This window comes from Chroicocephalus ridibundus, chromosome 22 (assembly GCF_963924245.1).
Source record: "Chroicocephalus ridibundus chromosome 22, bChrRid1.1, whole genome shotgun sequence".
In the NCBI taxonomy this organism is placed as follows: Eukaryota; Metazoa; Chordata; class Aves; order Charadriiformes; family Laridae; genus Chroicocephalus; species Chroicocephalus ridibundus.
Window position 1 is genome coordinate 2992942 of NC_086305.1, and position 26312 is coordinate 3019253.

The window sequence follows — 26312 nt, forward strand, 5'->3', positions numbered from 1 at the left end:
GGGCGGGCGGTGCGAGGCGGCTCTGCCGCAAAGCCCTCCGGGAGTTGTAGTCCCGCGGGGGGTTCCCCCTCCCCTCCCGCGCCTCCTTCCGCAGCGAGGCCGCTCCGGGGGCTGAACCGGCCTTCTACCTGGCTGGTTGCCGTCGCCACGTTCCTTTCCCGGCGCCCCGAAGCAGCCTGGAGGTGGAGGTTGGTTAGACTACGACTCCCATGAGGCCCTGCGCGCCCCGCCATTTCCCGTCGGCGCCCGCCGCCGCCTCCCGGCGGCCCGCGGCGGGGCGGACTCCATATCCCGTCGGCCCCCGCGCGCCGCTCCTCGCCCCCGCCCCTCCCCTCCCGCCCGTGTTGTCGCGGCGGCCCTGAGATGGCGGCGGTGGCGGCGGGCGCGTCGGGCTCGGCGGCCGGCGCGGCCCCTCAGCAGCAACCGCCGCCTCAGCAGCAGTCGCAGCCGGCAGCGGGTGGCGCGGCGGGTTCCGGGGAGGCGGGCGGCGGAGGCGGTGGGGGGGCGGGTGGAGGAGGTGGCGGCGGCGGCGGCGCTGGGCCCGCACCGGGGTCGGGGTCGGGCGGCGGCGCGGCCGGGGGGGAGTCGTGGTACCTGGCGTTGCTGGGCCTGGCCGAGCACTTCCGTACGTCCAGCCCGCCCAAGGTGCGGCTCTGCGTGCACTGCCTGCAGGCCGTGCTGCCCCGCAAGCCCCCGGCCCGCATGGAGGCCCGCACCCACCTCCAGCTCGGCTCCGTCCTCTACCACCACACCCGCAACGGCGACCAGGCCCGCGGGCACCTGGAGAAGGCGGTGAGGCTCTGGGGAGGGTGGTTGTGAGGGGAGAGGCCCTGTCAGCGGGGCCGGGCTGTGGTGGCCGCAGACTAACCTGCTGTCTTCTCTTGCAGTGGTTGATATCCCAACAAGTATCCTTTTCTTGAACGCCCGGGCAAGGAGCATCGCTGCCCAGCCACCTCGCTCCCGCAGCGAGGGCTCCGACAGCAAAACACCTCGGCAGAGAGACCCTGGCCCTGGGGATGGGGATTTAGCTGGTATTTTTAATCCGCTTCCGTGGTTGCGGGTCGCTTTCTTAACACCTGTGTTTTGTTAAGGGCTTTTTTTGGACGTCAGGGTGCTGCTGTGTCCCGGGCCGTGTTTATTGTTTACTTAACTCTGATGCTGCTAGATTCCCCAGTTTGAAGACGTTAAGTTTGAGGCAGCCAGCCTTCTGTCCGAGCTGTATTGTCAGGAGGTGAGTGCACTGAGACTACCGCAGGAATTGTCGGTTGTCCTGGGGCTGCATTTAATTTGAGTATCTTTAGTCTTGAAGCAGTATATCGCGGTTAAAAATAAGACTTATTAAATTTTTAGAAGGTAGCTGTAATGTAAATACAGAGTACTAAGGTGTAAGCCTAAAAAACACTTGGTCTTTCTTCACGTGAAAGTTGCTGCTGGAGTTGCAGTGCAGGTCTCCCACAGCAAAGGAAGTTTACTTGGCCAAAGTATTTCTTTAGCCCTTGTTTAGACAAAAACAAGCTAATTTGGGGGGAGGGAGGGAAGTAGATGGTTTTCCTCAGGCTTTTGTTGTGTTTCTAGGCTATTTTTGTTCTTTTTCTCTAGAAAAGCCTTAACTAGTCTTTACTTTGTCTAAAGTAAATGTTTGCCTTTTCTCTCGCATGCAGCAAAAAAGCACATATCGGAATAGCGGTCAAAGGAATTAAATATTTAATACTTTCAGACTTTGTGTCAAGTGTAGATGTGTGGGCCTGCGTGTTAAATACGTGGTTTTGTTTCATGTCTTAAGGTTTCTGACCTATGAGACTTTAATGGGGAGTTGACAGAGAACGCAACTAGTTTAAAAGTTGTTATTGTTAGTGATGAAGTTCCCAGTACCCTGGTTTTTATGTTGACGAGGGTGCATGTTTCTGTTTCAGAATTCAGTGGATACAGCAAAACCTCTGTTACGCAAAGCCATTCAGATTTCACAGCAGACTCCGTACTGGCACTGTAGATTGCTTTTTCAACTTGCAGTAAGTGATTTATATTGATAGTCCTGTTACTGTAGCGCTGTGATTGGAAAAACTGGCTGGAAAATATCTGTATTGTCCTTAAAAAGAGCTTGGATGCTTTCCCCCCCTCCCCCAATCATTGCTGCTAATGGGGAGACGAAGAAAAGTTTATGCTATAAAATAATGATACGTTCATGACTATGGATTGGATAAAGACACACTTCTTAGGGCAGAAGGCGGCAAGGATCGTTCTGTGGGCTCTAGTAACACACGACTTCAGAGACAGAGCGAAATAAAACGCATGGCTAGCAGTAAGGGCAAATGATCTCATAAAGCCTGCTGGAATTGGAGCTTCGTTTGATTATTTTGAACCTAATTAGCACACAGAGCAGAACCGGGATGGGAAAAGCAGCTGGTGCAAAGGCCTCCAAGCAATGTTACTCTTCCTGTTCTGTAATGTGCTCTTAAGCGTGGCTTCAGCTGCACGGGTCGGACCGTCTTTGCTTCTGGGAATAAACTGGTGCGTGTTGGAATTTGCAGTGTTTAACGTTTGTTACAGTTTTCATCTGTGTAGCTACTCTTAAATTTCCTCAGTGATCCAATGCATGAGGTGGGGAGTATATCCAAAAAGTTAACTGATCAGTGGGAAAAGCAGATTATTACTACCTCCCCCTATTTTTCCAGGTTATGCCTCTTCTCTGCTCCTAAAGAGCCTCGAGGTGTTTAACGCGAGAGTTGAGGGAGTTAATTGCTCTTTACAAGTACTCTGCAGCAGAGAGCTAGTTAGGAAGCAATTTTATCTTTGAAGACTGTCTTAATAGTCACCTGTACTTGTCTTTTCCCCCTTCCTGATGAGCTTAAACAAGCAGACGGCTCAGTTTAAAAAGAATTGCCAAGCTCCTTTGTGTAGTTTAGGAACAGGGAATTGTGGAGAGCCTGACTTTCCTATCGATTAAAGGACAAATGTTTACTTTGCAATGAGTTAATGCCTGAGTACTCAGAAGCAGCTTAAGCGTTTTTCTCAGTGCCTCCCTCTGAAGAGGATCCTTCCTCGAAGCTTGACATTCTTTGCTGATTTCTCTTCTGTGTGGTACTTCCTCTCTGCCATTTGCTTGACCGTGGAGGCCTGTGTGTCTCGTTGTCTTGGTGCCTGTTCTTCTACAACCGTGCGGTTTTCTACCTGAGTTGGGAGAAGGCACAAAAGTCACAGCAGGAGGGAGCGAGAGGTGCTCTGGCAGCTGCGTCATCCTCTCTCCATCACCTGAAACGTACCTTGCAGATTCGCTCTGCTCTTTCTGCTGGAAAACACACTCTGTCGTTCCAGTTACTCCAGTAAAGGTCCATGGTTACTCTGGAGCTGTTGGGATCTGATCTGCACTTGATCTTGATGAATTCTGACAGCTTTGAGTGGCATGAAACTGGGCTGAGACATTTTCTTTGAAATGTTACGGACTTTTCTTTTTTCTTTTTTTTGGAGAATGCCAGGTCTTCCGGGAAAATGCGTCTAAAATCAGATGGTACATTTAACAAGTGCCAGTTTAGCACTTGTCACGTGTAAAGCACAGAAATAATTACGTTTTTTAAAATTGCTAATTGGATTCACAAAGAAAATGCTGATCTCTTCTGTGTTGTGTTTTTTTTTTTTTTTCAGCAACTACATACACTTGAAAAAGACTTAGTATCTGCGTGTGACCTTCTCGGAGTTGGGGCAGAATATGCTCGGGTGGTAGGATCAGAGTATACCAGGTGAGTTCCCTGGACTTTTTTCCCTTCCCACAGAAAATATTTTGGTTTCCTCTACTTTTTATTTAGAGTTATTCTGGTTTTATTTAGAGATGTGATTGCTACGTGGGTTTTAAAGGCAAACCAATATTTCTGAGGGTTTTCTTGGATCTGAGAGTTTCTCCAGGTCTTTTCTTTTCCTTATTCTCTTTATCAGCAAATTTTCCCAGTAGCCTGGTTTGGCCTTAGATACTATTGTAACTCAAACTGTCCAAAGCCTGGATACAGACCTGAGAGGCTGGGATTTGGATTCCTGGGGCTGTGATTGAACTGTCCCATCTAGCTTTTAAATGTGCTTTCTCCATCAGGTTCCTAAATACCCTTTTGTCTACTGTCTTTGAGGGGGAGAATGGCAGATATTTTTTTTTTCTCAGGGTTTTTGTATACGGTTGTCGTTTGAGTAACTTTTTCTGAGTATGACACCGTTTTGTTTCATTTCAGAGCACTGTTTCTGCTAAGCAAGGGGATGGTAAGTTGAAAGTACTTTTTAAATGAACTATTTCCTTGTTTAACTAGCGTAATGCATGTTACAGAGCAGTAGAATGTAACTTGCCTGAATGTAGGTTATTTGTTTTAAGGTATTTTGCATGCTTATCTGTGCTTTATATATACTGTTTTGTCTGTGTGTGAGCAAGCAAAGTATTAAAATATATCTGCAGGATTCTTGTGGAATTCTTGTGAATGGGTTTGACTTTTTTCCTTCCCTTACTAATTATGACAAATAATTTTCTGGATGGATAGCTGCAAACTGTCACTGGAGCCCTTGTAATTAGGGAGGAAGAAATCTGGTCATGTGAAAAGGCTGGCGCTCTTGCGATAAGATGGCTTCGATGAGTCTGGTTTTGTTTTAAATAGATCGATGTACCTGGGGCTCTGCCGTGGTTCTTGGAGTGTTTAAACCGTTTAGCACAAAAACAGTGAATTTCTCTTTTAAATTACAGCTCCTTCTAATGGAACGGAAGCTGCAGGAGGTGCACCCTCTCCTTACTCTTTGTGGGCAAATAGTTGAAAACTGGCAAGGAAACCCCATCCAGAAGGAGTCGTTACGCGTGTTCTTCCTAGTCCTGCAGGTCACGCATTACCTGGATGCTGGGCAGGTACGTCCCAGTTCTGCTTCTTATAGATCCCGTGTGGTGAGAACTGGGGAAAAAGATGACTGCCTTAAAAGTAGTTAATTATTACACTGATGTGATTCGGGGGGATCTATTTTTATTTTTTGCTGCGCTGTGCTTTTTGTTAATGAAACTTAATTTCCACAGATTTTAATCCCAAATAAAATGAGGAGTGAAGAAATTAGATTAACAACTTCTTCCTCAAGGAAAATGTTTACTGTGATATGCTCGTAACCACAGCAGCCACTCTTGCCTCTGTACAATGTTGGTGGAGATAACAGGCTTTGGGTATAATTTTGAAAAACATTTTGGGCGTCTGTTGGTCATATATGCAAATACGAAGGGCTGATTGTTGTTAATCCTGGAACGGGCCTAAAGTAGTCGCTGTTCTGTCATGATGGTGTTGGGATTTATGCATGAACTAATTTCCTGAATGTAGGGATTATTTATTGCCTGGCAAGTTTTCCCAACTAAGTCAATGTTCAGGCATCTGGGCTGCAGCAGCGATGGCTGATGTGAATCATCTTTCACAGGTGAAAAGTGTGAAGCCGTGCCTGAAGCAGCTTCAGCAGTGCATCCAGACCATCTCCACGCTGCACGACGATGAAATTCTGCCCAGCAACCCTGCTGATCTCTTTCACTGGCTGCCCAAGGAGCACATGTGTGTGCTCGTCTACTTGGTGAGAAGCGCTTTTTTACTTCATGTATATTGCTAATTAATGAGGAATTGGTTAAAAATTGCTTAGAGCCAGCAGCGATAGATTCTGCAGACCATATGCTGCTTTACGTTACACTGACAGTTTAATTCTGCCACAGCATCTGTGAGACTGTTGCTTTCGGTGATGTCAGTGTTTGAAGAGACTGTGCAAGAAGTCTGGAAACTAGAATGTAACTTATTAATATCTGAGCCAAATAGAATTGGATTAACTTGTACCAAGTAGAGCTACGTTGGCTTATTTTTACCAGCGAGAGCGACGATCTTGACTTCAAAGTCCTGAAACCAGTTGCCCCACTTCTTGAATATGATTATACTACTAAATAATGACAAAAGTTATTTCAAAAAGCTGCTGGCTGAGGAGTTTCAACCTGAGGAGTTTCCCAACCCTTTCCTCTTTGCAAAGATAATATTTTGTAATATTTCCTTTGTTCTCCGGCAGGTGACAGTGATGCATTCCATGCAAGCAGGATACCTGGAGAAGGCTCAGAAGTACACAGACAAAGCACTCATGCAGCTAGAGAAGCTAAAAAGTAAGGATGAGGATTATCATTTAGCTTATGCTGCAAGTTTCCATTACTTGTTGCTAACTTAAATGAAAAATACAAACCAAAACCACAGCAACCTTATTTGGCTCATGGGAACGGCCTGCTGTCAGGTTGTTTCTGCTGCAGCTAGGAACTTTGCTCTGTTTTAAAACTGGGTAGTTACTTTGAATGTGGGAATTAAGTTTTGCAGTTTTTATTGTAACTCAGTAAATGGGGCTGTAAATACACACGTGTTCATGTTGCCTTTCTGATTGTCTGTGTATTTGGTTTTCCAAGCCTTCGATTCTCTATAACGTTTTTGTTTAACTGGTGCTCAGACTCTCGCTCCTGACAGCTCAGGCATTGTGGTTTTGGTGGAGTTGTTGGGTTTGTGGTGGTGGTGTTTTTTATTTAAACCTATGCCATCCTCCCCATGGCATGTGGTAGAGGAGCAGGGCAGTGTGCTGGCTCTTCTGACACCAGGTGGTCCAGCCAAAGATTTCCGCAAAGGAATCTTTGTATTGAAGTCTTCCTGAGGCACCTGGGACTGAGGAAGCTGGCTGGGTGCAGGGAGGCCGTGTGGTTGGGACGTTCGTGTTGCCTTCACTTCACTTACTGAACTACTTTTCCCTCCTCAGTGTTGGACTGCAGTCCCATCTTGTCATCTTTCCAAGTTATTTTGTTGGAACACATTATCATGTGCCGGCTTGTCACGGGACACAAAGCCACAGCATTGCAGGAGGTAAAAATGGGGTTTCGTCATTTCCCTAGTTGTGGGTGTATGCAGTCGTAACTCCTATAATACAGGAATTCTAGTTTTGAGAAAGATACTCGGGCTGAGATGGGGATTCCAGCGGTGCAGACTGCTGGAACTAACAGCTACAGCCAGGCCTGGCGGTGTGCTCAGGGTACTGCAACTCTGAAGCTGTGGAACTGGCCTCCTCTTAAATATTTTCTTTAAGAACGCTTTGGAGTTGCTCATGGAGTCACCAATAATTGATCAGTGGCTAAAGCGGATGCCTTCCTGACCGTACTTTGCAGTCTGACTCTGGTGTCTTTTCCCTTTTCCTCGGATTCGTGACAGAGTGGCTCTTAACTCTTCCTGTTAGTGTTCCCGTCTTGTCCGAGTGTTTCTCAGTTTTTAAGGTTTCCTGCCTTTCTGTCCTTTCCTCCTCTTATGTAGTTTGGGGGGAAGGAAGAGGGCAACAGTGTTCTCTAATGCAAGGAAAAACTGTGCTTTTTCTGTTCTCACAGTCATTTTTAATTCCTGTTCATCCATCCCTTATTTATAGGACGTGCTGCTGTATCATCTCAACCTCTGCTGTCAGCTTCTCGTGAACGTACTCGGGGGGCGGGGGGACATTTAGCTTGCTTAAAGAATAGTCATTGCTTCTGGCTCTTAAAACTTGTCACAAGCACATACCCCGTGGAAGGTTTTGATTCGTTTTTTCCTGTTGCGTGCCAACCCAAATTCTGAGTGTGTCAGAAGAGAGCTGTGACTTGGGTTGCAGGTGGTGCCACCATATGGTGGAGCTGCTGCAAAGCAAATAATTCAAAACCAGTTTGAGTGTGCGGCTGCGTGGGAGGAGTGTGTATGGAGCGGCGTGTGTGCCTTGGCTTCAGGCAAGTCCAGCCTCCGCTTTTGCCTCGGAGCCTGACTTGGGATTCTTGAACCAGTCACCGAAACGTACCGAATGACGTGTGTGATGCAAGTAGATGGATTTAGAGCATCAAATGAAACGGAGAAAAGAAAAGAAGTGTCTTAAAATGTTGTTATTTTTTTTCCTAACAGATTTCACAAGTCTGTCAGCTCTGCCAGCAGTCTCCCAGGCTGTTCTCTAATCACGCTGCCCAGCTGCACACGCTATTAGTAAGTGTCTGTGATTAGTAATAAACTTCTGGCTCTTCGGAAGACCCTGCCCAGGGCTCGTACTGATCGGTCACCAGTAACCGCTGAGGAGGCAGTAACGCAGACAGGGAGGTTTCCTGCTGAGTAACGGGATGTGTGTTACCGGTTGCCAGGCCTGCTGTGGGAACTCGCGCCCGGTGTTATTTAAGCCTGTGGAAAGCTTAAATCCCTGTTTAAAATCAGTGACGTGTAGCGTGATAGCATGCAAGGTGAATACGCGAGATTTCTGCTGCGCACGTTTCAGACAGGGTGTTGTGGCAACTGCGTAAGAGGAAGAATTTATGTGGCATTGCTGTTTTTTAGATAAATGGGGCATTTTTTTATAGGAACATGTTATTTTGAAGGACTTTGTGTAGAAATTGCTTATTTTTCCCAGAGCCAAGCAAAACTAAGACTTGTTGCTTACCTTTTTCCCTGCTAATATCTTGAGATTTCTGTGGTTTTGTGCACGCCTCTCTTTGCATTCTCGGCTCGCTATAATTGTATTCTGCATTACCTTAGAAATATCGTGTCTTTACAGGGGCTCTACTGCATTTCTGTTAATTGCATGGACAATGCAGAAGCACAGTTTACTACAGCACTGAGGGTAAGATTTTCTTCCCAAACTGTTTACTGGGGATGTTCAGTGTGGAAATGGGCTTGTGGCGGTGGTTGTGTGGGTCACCGAACAGTTGAGGCTGGAAGGGAAATCGGGGATCATCTGTAGGAGTTGCACTGGTTCATTTTTTTTCCGTGCTGATTACAGTTCAGGTCAGGGGGATTTATTAATAGCAAAACGTCGGACACCCCCTCTGTGATGTGTATGGGGTGAGCAAATCCTGAGTTAGGTGCTGAAGTATTTGACTGTGCTGGTGTCATCGTGTTTTATTTTAGCTCACTACACATCAAGAACTGTGGGCGTTTATTGTGACGAACTTAGCCAGCGTGTACATCAGGGAAGGCAACCGGCATCAAGAGGTAAGCTCGCGTCTGACTTGTTCTAAAAGTCAGAACTTTCCTCGGAGAGAAAACTGCTCCTGTGCTTGGATTATTCTTTTTTTTCTGACCATTTTTGCAAAGCGGTGCCTTGTCTGACGGCCAGGCGCCTCCTTAATTAGCGTAGTGTCAATTAACGGTAAAGAACCAGTGGTATGAGCTGTCCCCGCAAAGCGCCGAAGCAGCGTGTTCTGGATCGTACACAGAATTCTCTCCAGCGAACTTCCCAGTGTGAAGGGCGTGCTTAACTCTGTCATCTCGACTCATTCAACCTGTTTGCTTCGGTTTCCATCTGTTCGGGGGTTTTATTAGATTGCGTGAAACCTAGCAAGGTTTAACTAAACATCCAGAAATAGGTACACGCACACGTGTGTTCCTTTTGCTTCAGCACTGGGCCTGAAGCAACGTTAACGTGAAAATTCAGCTGTGCGTGATCTTTCAGAGGCTGTAAATCGACTTCTTTCACCAAGCACGCAGTACTTTGTTAAAAAGCTTAGAGAGCAAAAATAATAATAAAAAAAGATGACCCTTTTTTTTTTGCTTAGCTGGTTTCTGGTTTTAATTGAATAGCAGATCCGATACAGCGTTCATTTGGGTCTCCAACAGCTTGGTTAGACGCGACAGCTATAAGTTTTCTGAGGAAATATTAACATTGTATAGAAAGTTCTGTAAAGTCTGAGGGAACGTATTTTGTATAAAACTTGATTTTAGGATCAAAATGGGCATGAAAACTCCTAATATTGGAATGTTTGTGCTATGATTTAACCAGCACAAGTAAACTTTGGGTGTGTTTGTGGTGACTTGCACCGTTTTGATTTGGTGTGCGCTTCCTATAGAAACACTTGCTGTCGGTACCGTAAGCTCGTATTTGTGAGAAACGCTGACTGTCTCTCTTTTCTCCTCCCACTTTGTAGCTTTACAGCTTGTTGGAAAGGATAAATCCAGACCATAACTTCCCTGTGAGGTGAGAATTCCAGAAACTACATGCTGATGTTGCATTGGTGATGGTAATACTGGATTTACAGCAGGCTTTTTTCAAAAGAAAACAAAATAATCGACTCCTTTTCAAGGCAGAAGTTCTGACCATGGGTTAAATATAATGGTTTGTTTGGAGATTTGATTATTAGGCAAATTCCTAGAAATCTTGTCTGTAATGCGTGTGGTCCCTGCACAATGCCGAGATCTCAGTGCCTTCCTTTGTCCGTAGCTCTCACTGTCTTCGAGCAGCAGCTTTCTACATCCGAGGCCTCTTCTCCTTCTTTCAAGGAAGATACAACGAGGCAAAGTGAGTACAAATCGCTGCGCTTGGAAGGTGGGGAAAAAAGGAGAAACTAAATCAAGCTTTTTAAGATAAAAATGAAACCCCCGAGGCCTTGCTTTCAAACCCGCCAGTGCTTCTCCCTGTGGATTTAAGTCAACCTTCTGTTTTACTTGGCGGAAAATACCGGGAAGTTGTTCAGTTTGGACCTCTTTAGTTCTGAATGCTGATAATAATAATAGCTGTGCCACCGCAGAGCACGGCACATCTGAAACAAGCTTTTCAAAGCTCTGTTAAAGTCATTTTTGCTAAATGAAAGGTGAGCGTTGGGAATTAAGTGCTTTGTTTAAGGTCACCTGCAGCACATGTTTATTCCCGAGTGCTAATATTTGCCAGTTGGCAAATTAATTCAGTTCTTAATTATGTTTTTTTGCATGCTGGAGGGAAAGCAGGGTTTTTAAAACACTTTATTTTTGCTCTGTTTTGGTAGACGATTTTTGCGAGAGACGCTGAAAATGTCAAATGCCGAAGACTTGAACCGATTAACGGCGTGTTCTCTCGTACTCCTGGGTCATATATTCTATGTGTTAGGGAATCACAGGGTAAGCCTCTGCTCTCGCTCCTCTTACCGCGTCCGGGTTTGACTTGTCGTTTGCCAAAGAGAATCAGGACGTTTTGTGAAATTGATCTTATTTTAAGAACACTTGTTTATTGGTGTCCCACTAAAAGTTGGCAGCTTATTGACTTACATAATTCTGCAGCTGTAATTTGCACGTTTAATAACACTTTAACAAAGTAGTGGTGTTGGGAGTCTGTTCTAGAAGCGTGTGTTTCTATAATGCCTGAAATCACTTGGGGAAAAAAAAAAAAAAGGAGCTGAATAAAGGACAAATAACATCATTCAACCGGATTGTTTTGGAAGGAATTGTGGGTACAAGCTCCTTAATTCTCACCATATGCCAGAACACGTGAAATATTTCTATTATCTTGCCCAACAGAGACACCATAATTCCTAGGACAGAGCAAAATTCTAGGCAGCTTTAGATGATGTGTTTGGGTTATTGTCCCATTAAGCACTTCCACTTGTTAGCTAGAACACGGCAGCAATTAAAGTAGGCAAATTTTTCATCACAAGTTTAATATCTCTATGTAATGTGTGTTTGCAAGGAGGGGAAAAAAAATAATATTCATTTTATGTTGATGATCTGTTCTTCACCAGGAAAGTAATAATATGGTAGTACCAGCCATGCAGCTTGCGAGCAAGATACCAGATATGTCTGTGCAGCTGTGGTCCTCAGCTCTGTTGAGAGGTAAGTTAGGAAACGGTCTTGTTCTTAAAAAAAGTGGCAAAAAGCCTGTTGCTGCCGACTGGGGCTTGAGAACGGGGATGTGTCTCGCCAGGAGACTGCCTGGGTTTATGAAATACCAGTAGAGCTGCAGGATGGTTCTTCCAGTTACTGGTCTGCAGCCCTGGCACTGCTCTCGGATCCTCCAGTTGGGTTTGGGGGGCGGTGAGAAGGCCCCGCAGAGCTCCAGCATCCCCGTGTGACTGGTGCCTCGCACGGGTTTCTCCCGTCGGGGCTGGGTGGCCTTTATGATAGAAACAGTAAGTGGTGACCCTTTGGAGCCCTCCGGTTCGCACCCGCGAAGCAGCCACTCTGCCACCGCTCTGCTTTTCTTTGACTGCAGTTCCAACCGTAGTAAACATTTGATTAAGTTTCACTTAAGCTTTTCTTCTGTGTATGGCCTTTAATTATATCACTCCATACGTAAATATTGTTTAATCTGACTTGCACAGGCCCCAGGATGCTTTGTTCAAATATTGACTAGCTTCTTGGCAGACCATCAACATTAATGCTGCAATTGATTTGCTCTCACTAGAAAATAAAGCGGTAACTCTACCCTTTTTTCCAAGAACTTACCCCGCAGCTTCCATTTATATTAAATTGTCATGTTTACTGTAAGCTGCTCTGCGTTGAGCGCCATGGGCCAGGCTGATTTTCTGCTTTGCCATTGCCTTCGCTTCAAAAGTGCTTCCAGGCAATTGAAATAATTTTCTTATTCGTTTCCAAGTGGTAGTTCGCGTCCAAAACATGCCGATAGTACGATGTTGAATCTGCTGTAGATGAAACAGCATCCCGTACTCAGCTGCTGTTGCCTCCGGTCGTATCCACCAGCCTGGGAACAGCAAGAGGCAGTTTCCGTTCTGCTTTCATTTTTCCCCTAAGAGCTTCCTCTCTAGAACTAATTACCTACTCTTGAAGAAAAGGTGCTTGATGAGGAATAACAAAACACAACCACATGTTCAGCGACAGGAGGTGCAGCGTCTCAGCCCCCGCCACGCTGTGCTGCTTGTAATTTACAGCTGAAGTAGCGTGATTTTCAGTAGGTTACCGGCCTTAAATCTGATTGAGCGAATGCCTGCGAGTAAATCTCGGAAAACGAGACGCTAGGATCAGCTCACAGCGTCCGCAAAGCAGGAGCCTTCTGTAGAACCCCAAAAGCCAGGATTCACAAAAAAATAAAAGTTGCTTGCTGTCTGAGACCTGTGCTGCCGGAGCGCGGAGCCGCAGCGAGGAGCCCACGCGTCTTCCCTCTTCCCACTAGGTGGTGCTGGAAACTCAGAATGCGGCCCCAAACTGCGCAGGGGCTGGTTTTGGAGTGAGGCGTTTGCTTCCTCCTCTTGGAGCTCCTGTAATGCTGTTTTTTTTTAATAGTTGGCAACTAAAATGACACCAAATCCTGCAGTGTGCTCTGCCAGTGCTATTGGAAAAGGGAAGGCTTCGGGTTCCCCATGTGCCCCCGCTTCTCTTGGAGGTTTTTACTCAGAAGTTACGTGACTTCAGTATATTGGCTGTTTAAATGATTTAGCCATCAAATGTAGGGATCCACCAAACACAGAGAATGATCTTTTCAGATAAGAGAGCTGGTTCCGTTGAAAACAAGTACAAAGAGCGTTTCTTGGTGAGCACACGATGCTCTTGTCTTCCAGACCTGAACAAAGCCTGCGGAAACGCCATGGATGCACACGAGGCGGCACAGATGCATCAGAACTTCTCACAGCAGCTCCTGCAGGATCACATCGAAGCGTGCAGTCTTCCAGAACACAACCTCATCACGGTAAGAATCGTTGTCGTGCAGTTACGAGCGGTTTTGGGACAAAACAACGTGCTTTGCTTTCCTTTCCCATTCCTTCTGCTGACCGCACTTCTCGGGAAGTTGCCAAAATTCGGGCTACTTCCCTATATTTAAACTGGACTGATAACAGGAAAAGGAAGTGTGACTCAGTTAATTAATTCACTTTTGTAATGTTTATTTGGTGAGTATGGTCTTTCTTTATTAGAAGTGTTTTCTTGGCATGCCAGAACTTATGCGTTTTAAATGGTTTTTGTAGGAGGTGGCCACTTTGTTTTGGGGCCAGCCATTACTTTTGGAAGAACCTTACCGCGTTCTCAAGTTTTAATTTTAATGTTTAGATCATCCCTTGTTCTGGGGAATGCTTTGTCGTATGCTGCTAAAAGTAGTTTCTGTTGATACTTGAGCATTCCTAAGGGTTTTCTCCCGTTATCTGTAAATCTGAATTGCTACTTAATACACCGTTTGATGCCTGTATAGCCATCGCCTTAAAGTGCAACTTTCTTTGGACTTCAAATATTGATGTCCTTTCTCTGAGAAACACTTTTAACACTGATTTAAAAATACAGAATGGTCTCCTAAGCTGCAACTCAGCAACAACTTAATGTTCTGGACTGAAATAATGTCCAAATGGGCATGTGGGATACGAGGAACTTGAGATCTTTTCCCCAACATTCCCTTTTGGGGAGTAGAAGGGAGGAAAAAAGGCCAATAGGAAGATGTTATTTCCTGGATTTACTTGCAAAAGGATCCTGAGACTTGGGAGAATGGAAGTGTTTGCGATGCAGCCAGGTGCCCGACTCCATCCGTCACGGCAGTCCTTGGGCCCGTGCTCCCACCTCCCCTGTCTCTGCTCGCCAGCGCTGGCTTTTGCATAATCTGTGATGGATTAAAAATCTGGAGGGGGAAGAGGATTAAGAACCAAATATTACATTTGCCCATTTTAGGAGATTTTGACTAATTAAAGAGGAAAATACTTGAGTGATGAAACAGGTGAGAACCAGACGCGTTACTTGCTCTGGAAAGGCCGTAGCTGCAGTTTGATGGGCTCAGACCCATCTAAAGCGGGGCCGCTTGTTTGTGCAAGTCGTAGTTTCCCTGTTCGGAGGGTGGGAGGTTTCCCGGTGAGAGCAGGAAAGGCTTTCGCTGGGTTGTCGCTCACCCTGGCTGCAGCCCGGGAGTCAGGTTTGGAACGACGGGCGCGTGGAGTGGCTGCGGTTCCAAAGGTAGTCAAGCGCCGGGAGCTCCACACATGTAAAACAAAGTCAAACCTGATACGCAACTTCTTGAGCTAATTAAAGATTTCGTCAGGAGGAAGTGAACGTCTGCATGGCGAGCTCCTTCCTCCAGCCCCGCCGCCGTTCCTCCCCAGCAGCGGCTGTAGGATTTTCATGCTGTTTGTTATCTTTCAGTGGACAGATGGACCACCTCCTGTACAGTTCCAGGCACAGAACGGACCCACCACCAGCCTGGCCAGTCTCCTGTGAAACAGAATAACTATCGGGACAGTTATGTTTAAAAAGAAAGAAAGAAAAAAAAAAATGCCAAAAAAGGAGAAAAAAAAAAATTCATGCAAAAATCTTTTCTTCAAAGAAAAGGCAGCAAATTCCTCTTCTAGTGAGGGCCTTGTAGGAAACCGATTGCAGAAAGACAACGTACATTTCATAGACTTGCAAAGTGAGAAGGGCATTTTAAGCTGCTTTTACCTGTGTGTGAATATACAGCTAGTGTGTATATACCTGCTGGTTTTAATCTGCTTTCCTCTTGCTGAGAATTAAGGTTTAGTCCAAAGGACGCTTGTTCCTTAAATTCTTAGATACCGACTTTTTAAAAAAACTGTCACAGGAAATGAAGAGGACTCACACAGTTTTGAATACTAATTGTATTCTAAATACTTCAGCCTTCCCCGAAGTACGATGCGTGCCCAGTTTAATGTTTCCTGCACCCTTTCGCTCCTGGGAATAATTGGATTAAATCATGCTTGATCGTAGGGTGCCCTAAAGTTCTAAATTTAGTTTCTGAGGTAATATTCTTTCCTTCTCGTTGTCTGCAAGCTGCTGCCGGTGCTGTTGTAGCCTTGCAGGTGAAGGTAAGGATGAGATCGGGGAGATGCGAGTTCTGACGGGGGTGTGTTTGTGTCCTCGGGCTCCGCTCCAGGCTGAGCGGAGCAGACGTCGTTGGCAGAGGAGCAGGTTCCGTGTCCCAGATTCCTGAGCGTGTGACAATGTGCCACCGCTTTGTCCCTATGAGGGTCTTCCTTCCATCTCCCCGCAGTGACGTCCAGTCCCGCGCGGGGTAAGGCAGAACCACAGCTCTCTCCAGCGCCGCTACTTTGTCATGATCTGTAGGGAAGGGGGAAATTTCTCGTCCCCCCGTGTAATCCCTCCGTGGCCAAGCAACTGGGAAACAGCGTTTTGCATCTTTGCTGCAGCCTCGCCAAGGGAAGGCAGCGTCTGTGCCTTAATGATTTTTACAAGTGATTGAAGTCAGAGTTAAACGAGGTGGTTAAAACCCAGATCTAATATAAGCCAGAGGCTTATGATAAAAACTAAACTCTAGTCTTACCCTTGGCAAAAATTTTAAAGTTTCCAAACTTTTCTGTGTTAGCTTTCCTGTTCTAGCTCAGTTTTTTGTGAATTCTCGCTGCGTTTGCCTGCGCCTCTGCAGCTCTCTCGGAACAGGAGAGAGACGAGGCCCAGGGTTGTTCTGCACAAAATAGTTAATGGGAGTTGTTAATTCCATGGAGCGTCAGCAGCTTTCTAGCGAGGATGTGTGCCAGTCCGTCGTAGCGCCCTGTAAAGCTTGCGAGGTTCATGGGGTTGAATAAAGGTGTTTTTCTCTCTTGGTAGCTCTGCATATTTATCTCCCAACTTAAAAGGGGGAGGGAAGAGGAATCTGCTAGAAAAATGAACTTGCGTAGGGCTTTCTGTGCTTGCCTCTTTTTCTGAGGGAGGAGGAGAATGTTTTAGAGGAAATATCTGACCCCCTTAAACCTTTAGAACTTTTATTGTAGAAGGAATACTGTGAAATCTGTCTCCAGTGGTCATTCTTTTTCAGTTTGTCCCCTCTCTAGCAACAGCTCACGGACACACTTGCTTTTTGTCATTCAAACCCCTCCATTTTTACCACTGAATGACAATAACTGGACAAGTGCTTGTCCAATCACCAAAACAGGATTTTATCTTTTCTCTACTGGACACGCGATGCCGATTTAGATCCTGTTTTTAGCCATTTACTCTTGCAGAAGCCATGTATATAACAAGAGGCCTTGTTAAAACTCCTACAGGGAAAACATGGCCTCAGTATTGATGTAGGGAGAGAGTTTTATTGCTGGGTTTGCAAGGAAAGAATTCAGGGCTGTTTAAAATCTCCCTTAGAACTCAAAAAATAGGAAAGATATTTGTGAGTTAGCGCGTGGGGTATTTGGAGGTACCAAATCCAGGGAGAACTCACGCGGGTGGACCCTGTTCTGCATCGCTTGCTCGTTGAGGTCCTGTTCCATGGCTGCCACCCGGCTGTCACGGTCTCCTGTCCCCTCTGAGGCTTTGGGTGGCAGAGCCGATGGCTGGCCTGCTGTGGCATTCCCATGGGAGCTGTGGCATTCCCATAGGAGCTGCCGGGCACCCAGCACTGGGGGCAGGAGCTCGTCTCCATGCTGGCGCCTTGGTGGCACTTGGCTGCCCATGTGGCCTGTGGCGAGAGGTGGTGGCTTCACTGGCTCCGCTGCTGGTCCGGGACAGCCGGGCCATGCCGCAGGCAGCCCTTAGAACAATTTCAGCGGCTCCGACGTGCTTGGATTTTGATCAGGAATGATCAGGTAAATCCTGCCTTGGGAATATTGATACCCCATGGACTATTTTTAAGTCTTTCCCCTGTTTTTTGGGGCGTGTGTAGGAGGCAGTACCTCTCTCTGGCTGGTCCCTCTGTAAGTCACTGAGTTGCAGGAACTCACTACCTGGTTTTAAGCACCCAGGTGCAGTGGCCACTGTCTTGAGTGCTCTTAGCAGCGGAGGAATGACGAGTAACTGAAAAAGATGTACTTTAAAGTCTGCTAGAAATAATCCAGGTAATTCAGGCATTCTCTTTTTCTTTTTTTTTTTTTTTTTTCATCCAATCTGAGGCTGTTATTTAACTGATTACATGCCTATGGCAACGATAATAATTTGCTTTAAATGCTGGCCCAAAAAAAAGTGCTGCTTTTATAAGGCGATATTAAAAAAAAAAAAAATCCCAACTCTGGAGAGCTGTGGTTTGGGCTGAGTTTAAGAAAAAGCATTTTGCAGCAAGCGAGATGCCCATCAGCGCCGGTTCGGGCGCCCGCATCTCCTGACCTTCCCTCCCAGCTGGGGGACCCGCCGGGCGGAAGGTTGTGTTACGGGGAGCGAAAAGCACTGATTTTCCGGCTTCTGGTTGCGGGTACTTGTGCGTGAAGCCAGTTGGTTTGTAGTTGAAATCCCTCGCTGGGCTGTTCTGGGGAGGGAAGGAAGTACTTGAGGGAAAGGCTCCTGCTCGCTTCTGGTCTAAGTGCGCCCAGGTTTTAACAGGAACCATTCGGGAAATGCGGCAGCTGAACTTGTTCCTCCCGACGTTACAACTCTGGGATTTTCCCCGTCCGCGAGAAGCAGCTTCACCTGGGCCTTTCGCACTCGGCTGCACGCACCCCCAGCCCGGGGACGTCCACAACTCTGCTCCTTTTCCAGAGTCCTCTTCCCATCCCACAATTTAAAAAAAAAAAAAAAAAAAAAATCATGTAAATTTGAAAATAACTCGGTGATTTTTCTATCTCTGAAATTCAATGTACATTTGTTACAATGTACAGTGCTTTTTAACTACACTTGTATATTAAATTATTTAATAGTTTTTGCTTTTCAGTATCTTTTGTATGTAGCAGAGATTAAAACAAGGACCTCATGACTGAAGTTCTTCCTAATTTTCGAATGCGTATGTAAAGTTGAACAGAAAACTAGAAGTTTACAGCTAATGTTCTGTTAAGTGCTAGGTCTGTCTAACTTGATTTGAACAACATATTTCTAATCTTTCTTGTCCAATCATTTAATTCTCTATAGAAAGAAACATGAAGTCTTTTATGAACTTCTAAAAAAAAAAATTATTCTTCTAAAGATGTAATTTAGAGAACTGTACAGTTTTTTTTCTCTAGTATTTTTAAAGGAGTAGCAAGAACTTACACGGAAGCATCTAATCACTGTTTTGTAGATAGTGTAAAAACTTATATATGTATAGAGAACGCAGTCTGAAGAAGTGTTTGCCTGTTGTATTTCATTTCCTACAGTATGACCATCAGAAAGGCCCACGTGCGCAGAAAATCTAGATTTGGCAGCTAGGGAATTTAAATAAAATAAAAATCCTGAAATGTATTCCCTGTCCCCCCATTTGCGCACTCGCTGCGGCACCAGGAGTGAAAAATGGACATTGATTAAAATGTTTGGGCCTTAAGTTGCGACGCTGCCTGTGGACACATGGAGTTCAGCGCCACGTATTCCATGTTACTTCACTGCTTTAATTTTATTCAGTTTTTCTAAATTCTCCAGAAAGTAAAATTATGATAGAAGGGGTTCGGTAATGTCCTGTTTTCCTTTAGAGAATTACTGACCCCTCCAAATCATGCTGGATGAACCTTTTTCCATAATTTTTCCGTGCTGTACGGCAGTTCTCGCCGCGCTGGCGAGAAGCGAGTGAGAAAGAAAAATCACGTGGGTAGTTCAGGTTGTACAGAACTCCGGGAGAAATCAGGATGAAATAACACCCGTCTGTGCTCTTCTACTGTCCGTCTTAGCAAGTGTATTTAATTGTTTCCTGCAGTGAACCTTTAAATGTTCTGTCGGGTTTGTACAATGTATTGTTAAGTGTTTGTAGTTCTCCGTTAAGTAGCAGGACGTGTACCTTCTGCCCGCGCTCCTTCCTGAACCTGTAAATACAGTAACTCATGTAATGAGGTGGAACCGGGGGCATTACCTTGTTGCCTTTGCTTCCTCTCGTTTTCTATAATAGAAGAATTTTTAAATAAAGTTTAATTTTACTTCTTCTAGCAGTTTGTAGAATACGAATTCCTTGGGTTGATCTGCAGGTGATCCTGCCTAGAAAGGACTTACCCCAACGTCCCAGCACCTGCCGTTGGAAGATGTTTAAGGCCTTCCCGGCTGTGGGGCGGGAGGACAGGAGGCTGTGGACGGTGGGTGACAAGGGGGGAGCGGGGACAGATCCTGCTCTGCCTGCACTCAGGCTGGGGACTCCTGCCTGGGACCAGAATTTCCTGCTCGAAGGACTGGAGGTGGCCATGAACCTGCCCCAGAGATGCCAGAGCCCAGGCAGGTGGCGGGGTTAAAACAAGACTTTTGTGGATTGGTCAAACAGCTGGAATTTTTCCTACTTGGACAGAAGGATCTTTCACAGCAATTGTGCAGCCAAGGAAGATGCTGATTCTATTTGGTCTTCACAAACGGGATCTGGTTTAATGGAAATTGCCTTTTTTTTTTTTTTTTTGTCTTTTATCCCAAAATTTGAATGGTTCTGGCAAGTATTTTTACACCTTGACTTCAATTTAAAAGGAAGAAAACTGCTGAATTAATTTCTCTGCAAGTAAAACTTTGAAGAAACTGAAAATTTTAAAACTTTCTGCATACCGTCCCTTTCCAAAATGTCATCTGAGCTGCTGTACTAGTCCCTTGAATTTCATCGCAGAAGCTGAGTAGCTTCTGTTCCAACAAGTTACTCACTATGTGAAAATTTTAACCCAAACAGCAGCTTCCTTTCTGTCAAAAATAAGACTTGGCTATGCTGACCCTCCACTCTCCCTACCCTGGTTATCTGCAGTTCCTTCCTCACAAAAACAATTGCATCTGGCATTAAACTGAGCTATTGTCGCTTTATTTACCCTCAATTATAAACCTGCTTCACCCACGATTTTATTTTCTTTTTTACCTTCTAAGAACAAGCTCGCTTGCAGGTGTCTAAAAATGCTGAATAAGAAGTCCTGAGGCTCGTGTCAGAGACCCAAGTAGCGAGCTGGCGGCTCAGAAGACATTTTTCGCGTGAATGCGGTCGTTCGGAGACTCCCATGGAGAAAGTTAATTTATTAATTCCTTTGTCCCCGTTTCTGCGCGTTGGTTTGGCCGGGCGGGTGTCGGTAACCCCGGGGGCGTGACGGACCCCAAGGGTTAACGTCCCTTCGCCAGCTCCGGCGGGGGCAGGATGGTGCCGGAGCCGTGCGGGGGGTGCGGCCGGCGGCGGGGGAAGGCTCCGCGCACCCCTGCCCCAGACCCGCGGGGGAAGCGGGGATGACTCACCGCCACCGCGGCCCGCCCGGCCCCCGGGCGGCTTGCCGGGGCTTGCCGGGCCCCGGCTCCTGCCCCCGCTTCATCCCCTTCCCGCCCCACGCTCGGCGGGGCTCGGGGACAGCGGGGGGCCCTTCCCCGGCGCTTCACGGCCTTCTCCCCCTCCCCGCCTCACGGAGCGACCCCGCCGCCGGCCCCTATCGGAGGCCCCAGGCCGGCCTGCGCGGATGGATAAGGGCCGCCGGCGGCTCCGGCCCCTCCCCGCGGGCAGCGCATCACCTCAGTCGGCCTCGGCGAGGTGCCCGGCGGGGGCTCCCGGCTCTCCCCACCCCGGCCCGGCCTGTCCTGTCCCGCCGCCGGGTCCCGGGGGGGGCGCGGCCGAACCCCGGCGCCCCACAGCCCGGCCTGGCGCCGGCCACGCCCCCTCCCCGCGCGCCGCGCCGTCCATTGGCTCCCGTCCTCCCCACCCACCCAGCGCCGCTCCGCGTTTACTGGCCAATCTGCCTGTCAATCAAAAGGCCGCCCCGCCTCTTTTCCTCACCGCTTAGTATGTGGGCGGGCGGGAGGCGGGGCTCGAGCCGCGATTGGCTGGAGCGTTGGGCAACCCCCGCTTTTGATTGGGCGTCGCAGCCGTCCGTAGCGCGTTTCAAAAAAATAAAAAATAAAAAGAGGGGCGAGCAGGGGGCGGGGCGAGGCGCGCGCGGCGGCGCAAGTTTGTCCAAATCTGCCTAGCAACGGGGGTGGGCGGGGCCGGCGTCCCGAGGAGGTGACGGTTGGTGGCGCGCGCGGCGCCACCCCGGGAGTCCCGCGCCGCCGGCAGCGCGCGGGGCGGCACGGGGAGGGGGGGGGGGAGCGGGGGGGGTGGGGGGGGGAGAGGGAGGGAGCCCGGCGCGAGGCGGGTCTCCCTGCGCGCGCAGCCCCCTCCTCCCTCCCTCCCTCCCTCCCTCCTCCTGTCAGTGGCCACCTGAGGGAGCCGCCTCCCCTCCCCCCACGGCCCCAGTCCGGCCCGGGCCCCGCTGAGGAGGAGGAGGCGGCTCTGAGGGGGCTGAGGAGAGTGAGTGACATCCCCGCCCCCCGCAGCCCCTGGGGACCGGGGGGGTGAGGGGACACACACACACACACACGCACACGGGGGGACACCCCGAGGGGGGCGAGGGGCTGAGGGGAAGGGGCGAGTGAGGAGGCGAGGAAGGAGGTTGGGGGGGGAACGGGGGTCGCTGCGCCGCGGGGGGTGGGGGTGTCGCGGACCGGCGTGTGGTGGCTGTGAGGGACGGCGGTGTGTCCCCCCCCTCTCACACACACACACACACTCGGGGACACGGGTGTGGGCGCCCCGGGGGCGGCGGGGCCCGGGCACGGCGGGGGAGGGGAAGGCCCGGAGGGACGCTGGGGAATTGGGCCTGAGGAAGAGCGGGGTTGGGAGGGGCGCTCACAGAGCTGGTGGGGGGGGGGGGGTGTGAGGGGGAAAAAGGGGGGGGGGGGGGGAATTTAAAAAAAAAATTTATAAAAAGGGCTGGGGAAGTACCCGGGGAGGGTGGGCAAGGCTGAGGGGGTGCCAGGGAGGAGCGAAGAGTGCATCCTGGGAGTTGCCCGATAGGCACAGCTACCAGAGCATGTCAGCAAAGCCAGATTATTAGTCCCAGAGACTTGGGAAGGCGGGGGAGGGGAAGTGGGGGAGGGGAGGGAACTACCGATGCTAAAGATGGGGCATCCGGGAAAAAAAAACTTGGGGCCACCGGGCCGGGCTGGGTGTAGCCGGCTCCGGAGCAGGCCTGGGGAGAGGCCGGCGGCCGGAGAGGGAAGGTGCTGCCAGGGGGAGAGGGAGGGGAAGGAGGGCGGCTTTTTGGGTGAGGAAGGTACCAAGGAGTCCTGAGAGAAGCCCCGGTGGTGTTTGCTGCGGGGGCAGAACCGGACGCCCACTGCGAGAGAAAAGTGTCACTCCGGCCATGGACAAAGTTCTGTCCCGGGGCAGCAAAAAAAAAAAACAAACCGGAGGGTCCGCGGTGGGTGAGGCGTCCCTGGGAAGAAAGGGTGAAGGCAGGCGGGGTGAGGCCACTGACGGAGGGGACCTGCTCAGCAGGAACAAAAAAACTGGTTGCTTGCTGGAGAGTGCCAGATGGGTTGAATTCACGACAGGACTTAAGATGGAGGTGTTTTGTGGGGCTGATGCCAAAGAGGAGTCCGTATACCCCTCTGTCGAGATGCCCGGAGGTTGCGTGCGCAAAGATTGAGCACCGGGCTCGTTTTCGCGAATTTGAAAACGCCACTATTGCGTTCGCCTCGACCACTTTCTTTTTCTGGCAGCGTTTTATCTCTGTACTACTTTTGGGGGGTGGGGGGGATTTAGTTTGTACGCAAGATGAGCTCTATTCCAAATAAAGTTATATCCTGTCTGTGGTCTGCCACCTTCTCCTCACCCCCAGCTATCTGCCATGTTTCACAGGACATATCTAGAGGGCTTCTTAAAAAATCTAATTCATTATTAATTTTCTATTTGTCTTGCACTTTTTTCCCTGTCTTTGTGATAAATGTGGTGAAAAGCTAGAGAGAGATAAGGGAGTATATGTACAAGCCATGTACGCTGTGGCAGTTGCTGTATGTAAGAGAATATTGTCAGTTCAAGTATTTAGAAGTAACTAACTTTACAAATTTTGCCTCTTCGCAGCATTTTAGCAGCAAATTCCAAACAAAAAAGTGTAAGGGAAGAAAAAGCCTTTATTTTGGCTTTAACTTGAGAGGGACCCTTAAATGTAACTCCTAAACAACTTAGAAATTGGTGGCACAAATATTTATTTGAACTAGCTGAATACAAAGCACTATTAAATGCAAAGAAAATTGTGGGAGATACTTCGGTACTTTTCATGACTGCACCAACCACAAAGTTTTAAGAAAGAAAACATATCTTTTTAGTGGGCAGTCTTCTTTTAAGCTGTAGATTGACTTTTTCTTCCAATCTCAATTTCAGTGGTACAGATCACTTCTTTTTTTTCAGACTTTCTCAAGAGTTTAATGACACGTCTTACGTGAACCTGAGTATGCATACTGTTCAAACAGTGCCTAATCTTCCAGAGAGTAAAACAGATGATGTTATCACACAAATATAGTTGAAATTACGTCTGTGTACCAGTGGTCCCTAAATCCTGCTGTCCAACGGGCTACTATCTGAAGCAAGCAAAATGTCGCGGGCTATTTCATGTCTCCCAGTTGGCTTCTTTTTAAACATCTTAATTTCCTGTGTCCATGAGTAATTTCACAGGGTCTTGCAGGAAGAAACTCGTCTATAAGCAACGAGTTGGGGACTACAAATAACAAAATTTTGTTTAAAAAAGTAACACAAACACACTAACTTTGCTTTTGAAAGCTACTTGGAGAACGTGAATTAGCTTTCATCCAAAGTTAATTATCCAGTTTCCATCATCACAGACTTGCGTGCTTCAAGGATACTACATTAAGAAGCAGGACCACTGAGTGTTAACCTTACTGCAGCGAAAAATAAAAAGGCCATTGCTAGATTTAGGTATAACTGTCTCTTATCTCGATAAGAGTTCAGCTCTTTGTGCTAAAGGGAGACTTTCCACCCCAATATCTTCAGCTTGAATTTATGGAGTCCGTTGAGTCTCTGGAGAAACTGGCTTGCATGTTGTCACAGCTTTCCAAAGGCAGGTAGGGAATTAAAAAAGTAATAGTGGTGACTTATTCAATGGGTCACAGCCACATTTTTAGCAGCACTCCCAAGGGAAGAGCAGAGACAGCCCTAGAATGTTTCCTAGTAATAGTGTAATGCTGTGGAATGAGGATTTGGAGCTTTTCTACTGCTAGGGCCAGAATGAACTGGAACAGTGAATTACAAGTTACAGTTTTCAAAACTTTTGGACCACTTGCATCCCTTGACATAGACATCTCCACTTGAGGAACGGAGCAGTACCTATGGGCCACTGCCACAGTCTGAAATATCTCCATGATATTCTTAGAAAAAAAACTCTTCAGGAAGATGTGTGAAGAATATTTACCTATTCTGGCTTGCTGGTCATGTCCTCCGTTCCTTGCAGATGTTGGGGTTCGATCTCACCTACATTTCTGGGCTGACTCAGTGTATCTAGTTTCACAATTTTGGTGTGCAACCAAAAATATCAATTGCAGCCAAAGAACAATGAGAGAAGACACACTATAAGAATAGCCCTTTGCTGACTAACTCCCTTTTCTTCGGAGCAAGGTGGAGTGCATGTTTTTGGAATCCTTACTGGTGCTGTTACCAGCCCAGGTCTGAAAACTGACGGCGTTTGAGCTGCCATACCATGTACATACAGGCAGGCTGGCTGCTGAAGGGCCCCTGAGAGCATCTCCAGAGGCCAGCGGTCTTACCTGTTTGCTTGGTTACCTATAGGGATGCCCTAAGTTACTTTTAGAATGGGATAATAAATATTTTTACCCAAGTCAAATAAATCGCATCAGCCAAATCCATTGACCCATCTTAATCACAGGAGAAAATACTATGTGTCTTCAGCAGAGTTAGAGGAGAAAGCTTAAAAGCATGGAGAGGAGGACAAGAATTACTACTGTGTGACTGAACCCTCCCTGCCTTTTCACTCAAGTTGTTACTTTTAATCAAATAGGTTTCTAGATTTTGCAAAATAAGCAAATCAATGCTAGTTGTGAAGAATATTCTGTGGAAAACACCATTTCCCTAGAACTGGGTACATGGACGTGCTGTCGCCATGTGTGAGTTATTGTGTCTTTATCATAGTTTCATTTTACAACAGGTTCCTTGTCAGCTACGACATCCATTCACCCTGTAGCTTCCGTGGCTTAGGACAGATCCTTTCCTTGCTGCAAGTGAATAATCAGGGTGTTAGTGACAAGCTGAAATATTGGAACGATACCTGCAGTCTTTGCTTTGTGGTTGCCTGGAATGGGAAACCAGTGGCCTTATACTCTCAGAGCAACCGGAGGTATTTTCAGGATTTTTCCATCTTTTTATTGTTCTTGCAGCCCCTAGCAGCTTTCTCTTTGCCAGAAAACTCCATCTTCTAATCCACTGCCTTTACTAATAGTCTCTTATAAGTTCTTTAAGCTTATGCAACTGAACCCACTTCCCCAGATGGTAAGACATGGAAGGTCCAAGGAGGCTGGAGAAAACGAGCGGAGGATGGTCATCATTTGGTGACAACATCTGGGCTTTGGGTCCCAAGGACCCCGACCAAACAGCTTCACAGTCGGGGAACCTTTTCTTGGTTTAGCTGCTTGTTACCAGCACGTAACAGACTTGGCATCATGACTGCCAGTATAAAATCAAGTAGGTTTTTTTTTTTCTAGCTATAAGATTTCACTGTTTTTTCAATGTACATGCAATATGATTACTGATAAATTACGAAGCATTATATTTTCAATGTATAGATCAGTATCTCCAAAGAGCATCTGAGCCCAAATACAGTTGCCTTGGCTCCTATGTGCGGACCAGTTACGCTATCCTTCAACAATTGATTTATATAACTGAAATAGCTAGGGAAGTGAGAAATTTCCTTCCTCTTAGGATACAATGCCAAGGATGTCAAATCTCCAGAGAGCCTGATGATAAGAATTGGGCTGTCCTTTTTTTTTGTGGTTATTCAACAAGTATCT

The 26312-nt window shown here is 47.4% G+C and overlaps 2 protein-coding genes and 1 long non-coding RNA gene across 3 annotated transcripts in view; 2 read left to right on the forward strand and 1 right to left on the reverse strand.

Moving 5' to 3' along the window:
• The first annotated feature begins 337 nt into the window (after positions 1–337).
• MAU2 (MAU2 sister chromatid cohesion factor) lies at positions 338–19447 on the forward strand. Its single transcript, XM_063357987.1, has 19 exons — positions 338–792; positions 888–905; positions 1166–1231; positions 1914–2009; positions 3640–3734; positions 4212–4239; positions 4712–4867; positions 5416–5562; positions 6040–6130; positions 6763–6866; positions 7917–7994; positions 8554–8619; positions 8907–8990; positions 9923–9972; positions 10216–10293; positions 10757–10868; positions 11486–11576; positions 13259–13386; positions 14814–19447. Exons 1-19 carry the CDS (start codon positions 364–366, stop codon positions 14886–14888), a joined length of 1992 nt encoding a protein of 663 aa, XP_063214057.1. The 5' UTR covers positions 338–363; the 3' UTR covers positions 14889–19447.
• Positions 17994–21093, reverse strand: LOC134526267 (uncharacterized). Its single transcript, XR_010073920.1, has 2 exons — positions 20341–21093; positions 17994–18107 (listed from the first exon to the last, which is right to left on the reverse strand). It is a non-coding gene; the product is annotated as an uncharacterized LOC134526267 (long non-coding RNA).
• Positions 21094–21692: 599 nt separating this feature from the next.
• The window catches only part of GATAD2A (GATA zinc finger domain containing 2A), a 68244-nt gene continuing 63624 nt past the window's right edge, over positions 21693–26312 (forward strand). The window contains exon 1 of the mRNA XM_063357992.1: positions 21693–21747. The gene's annotated coding sequence lies outside the window, so the exon portion shown is untranslated. The remainder of the gene's footprint in view (positions 21748–26312) is intronic.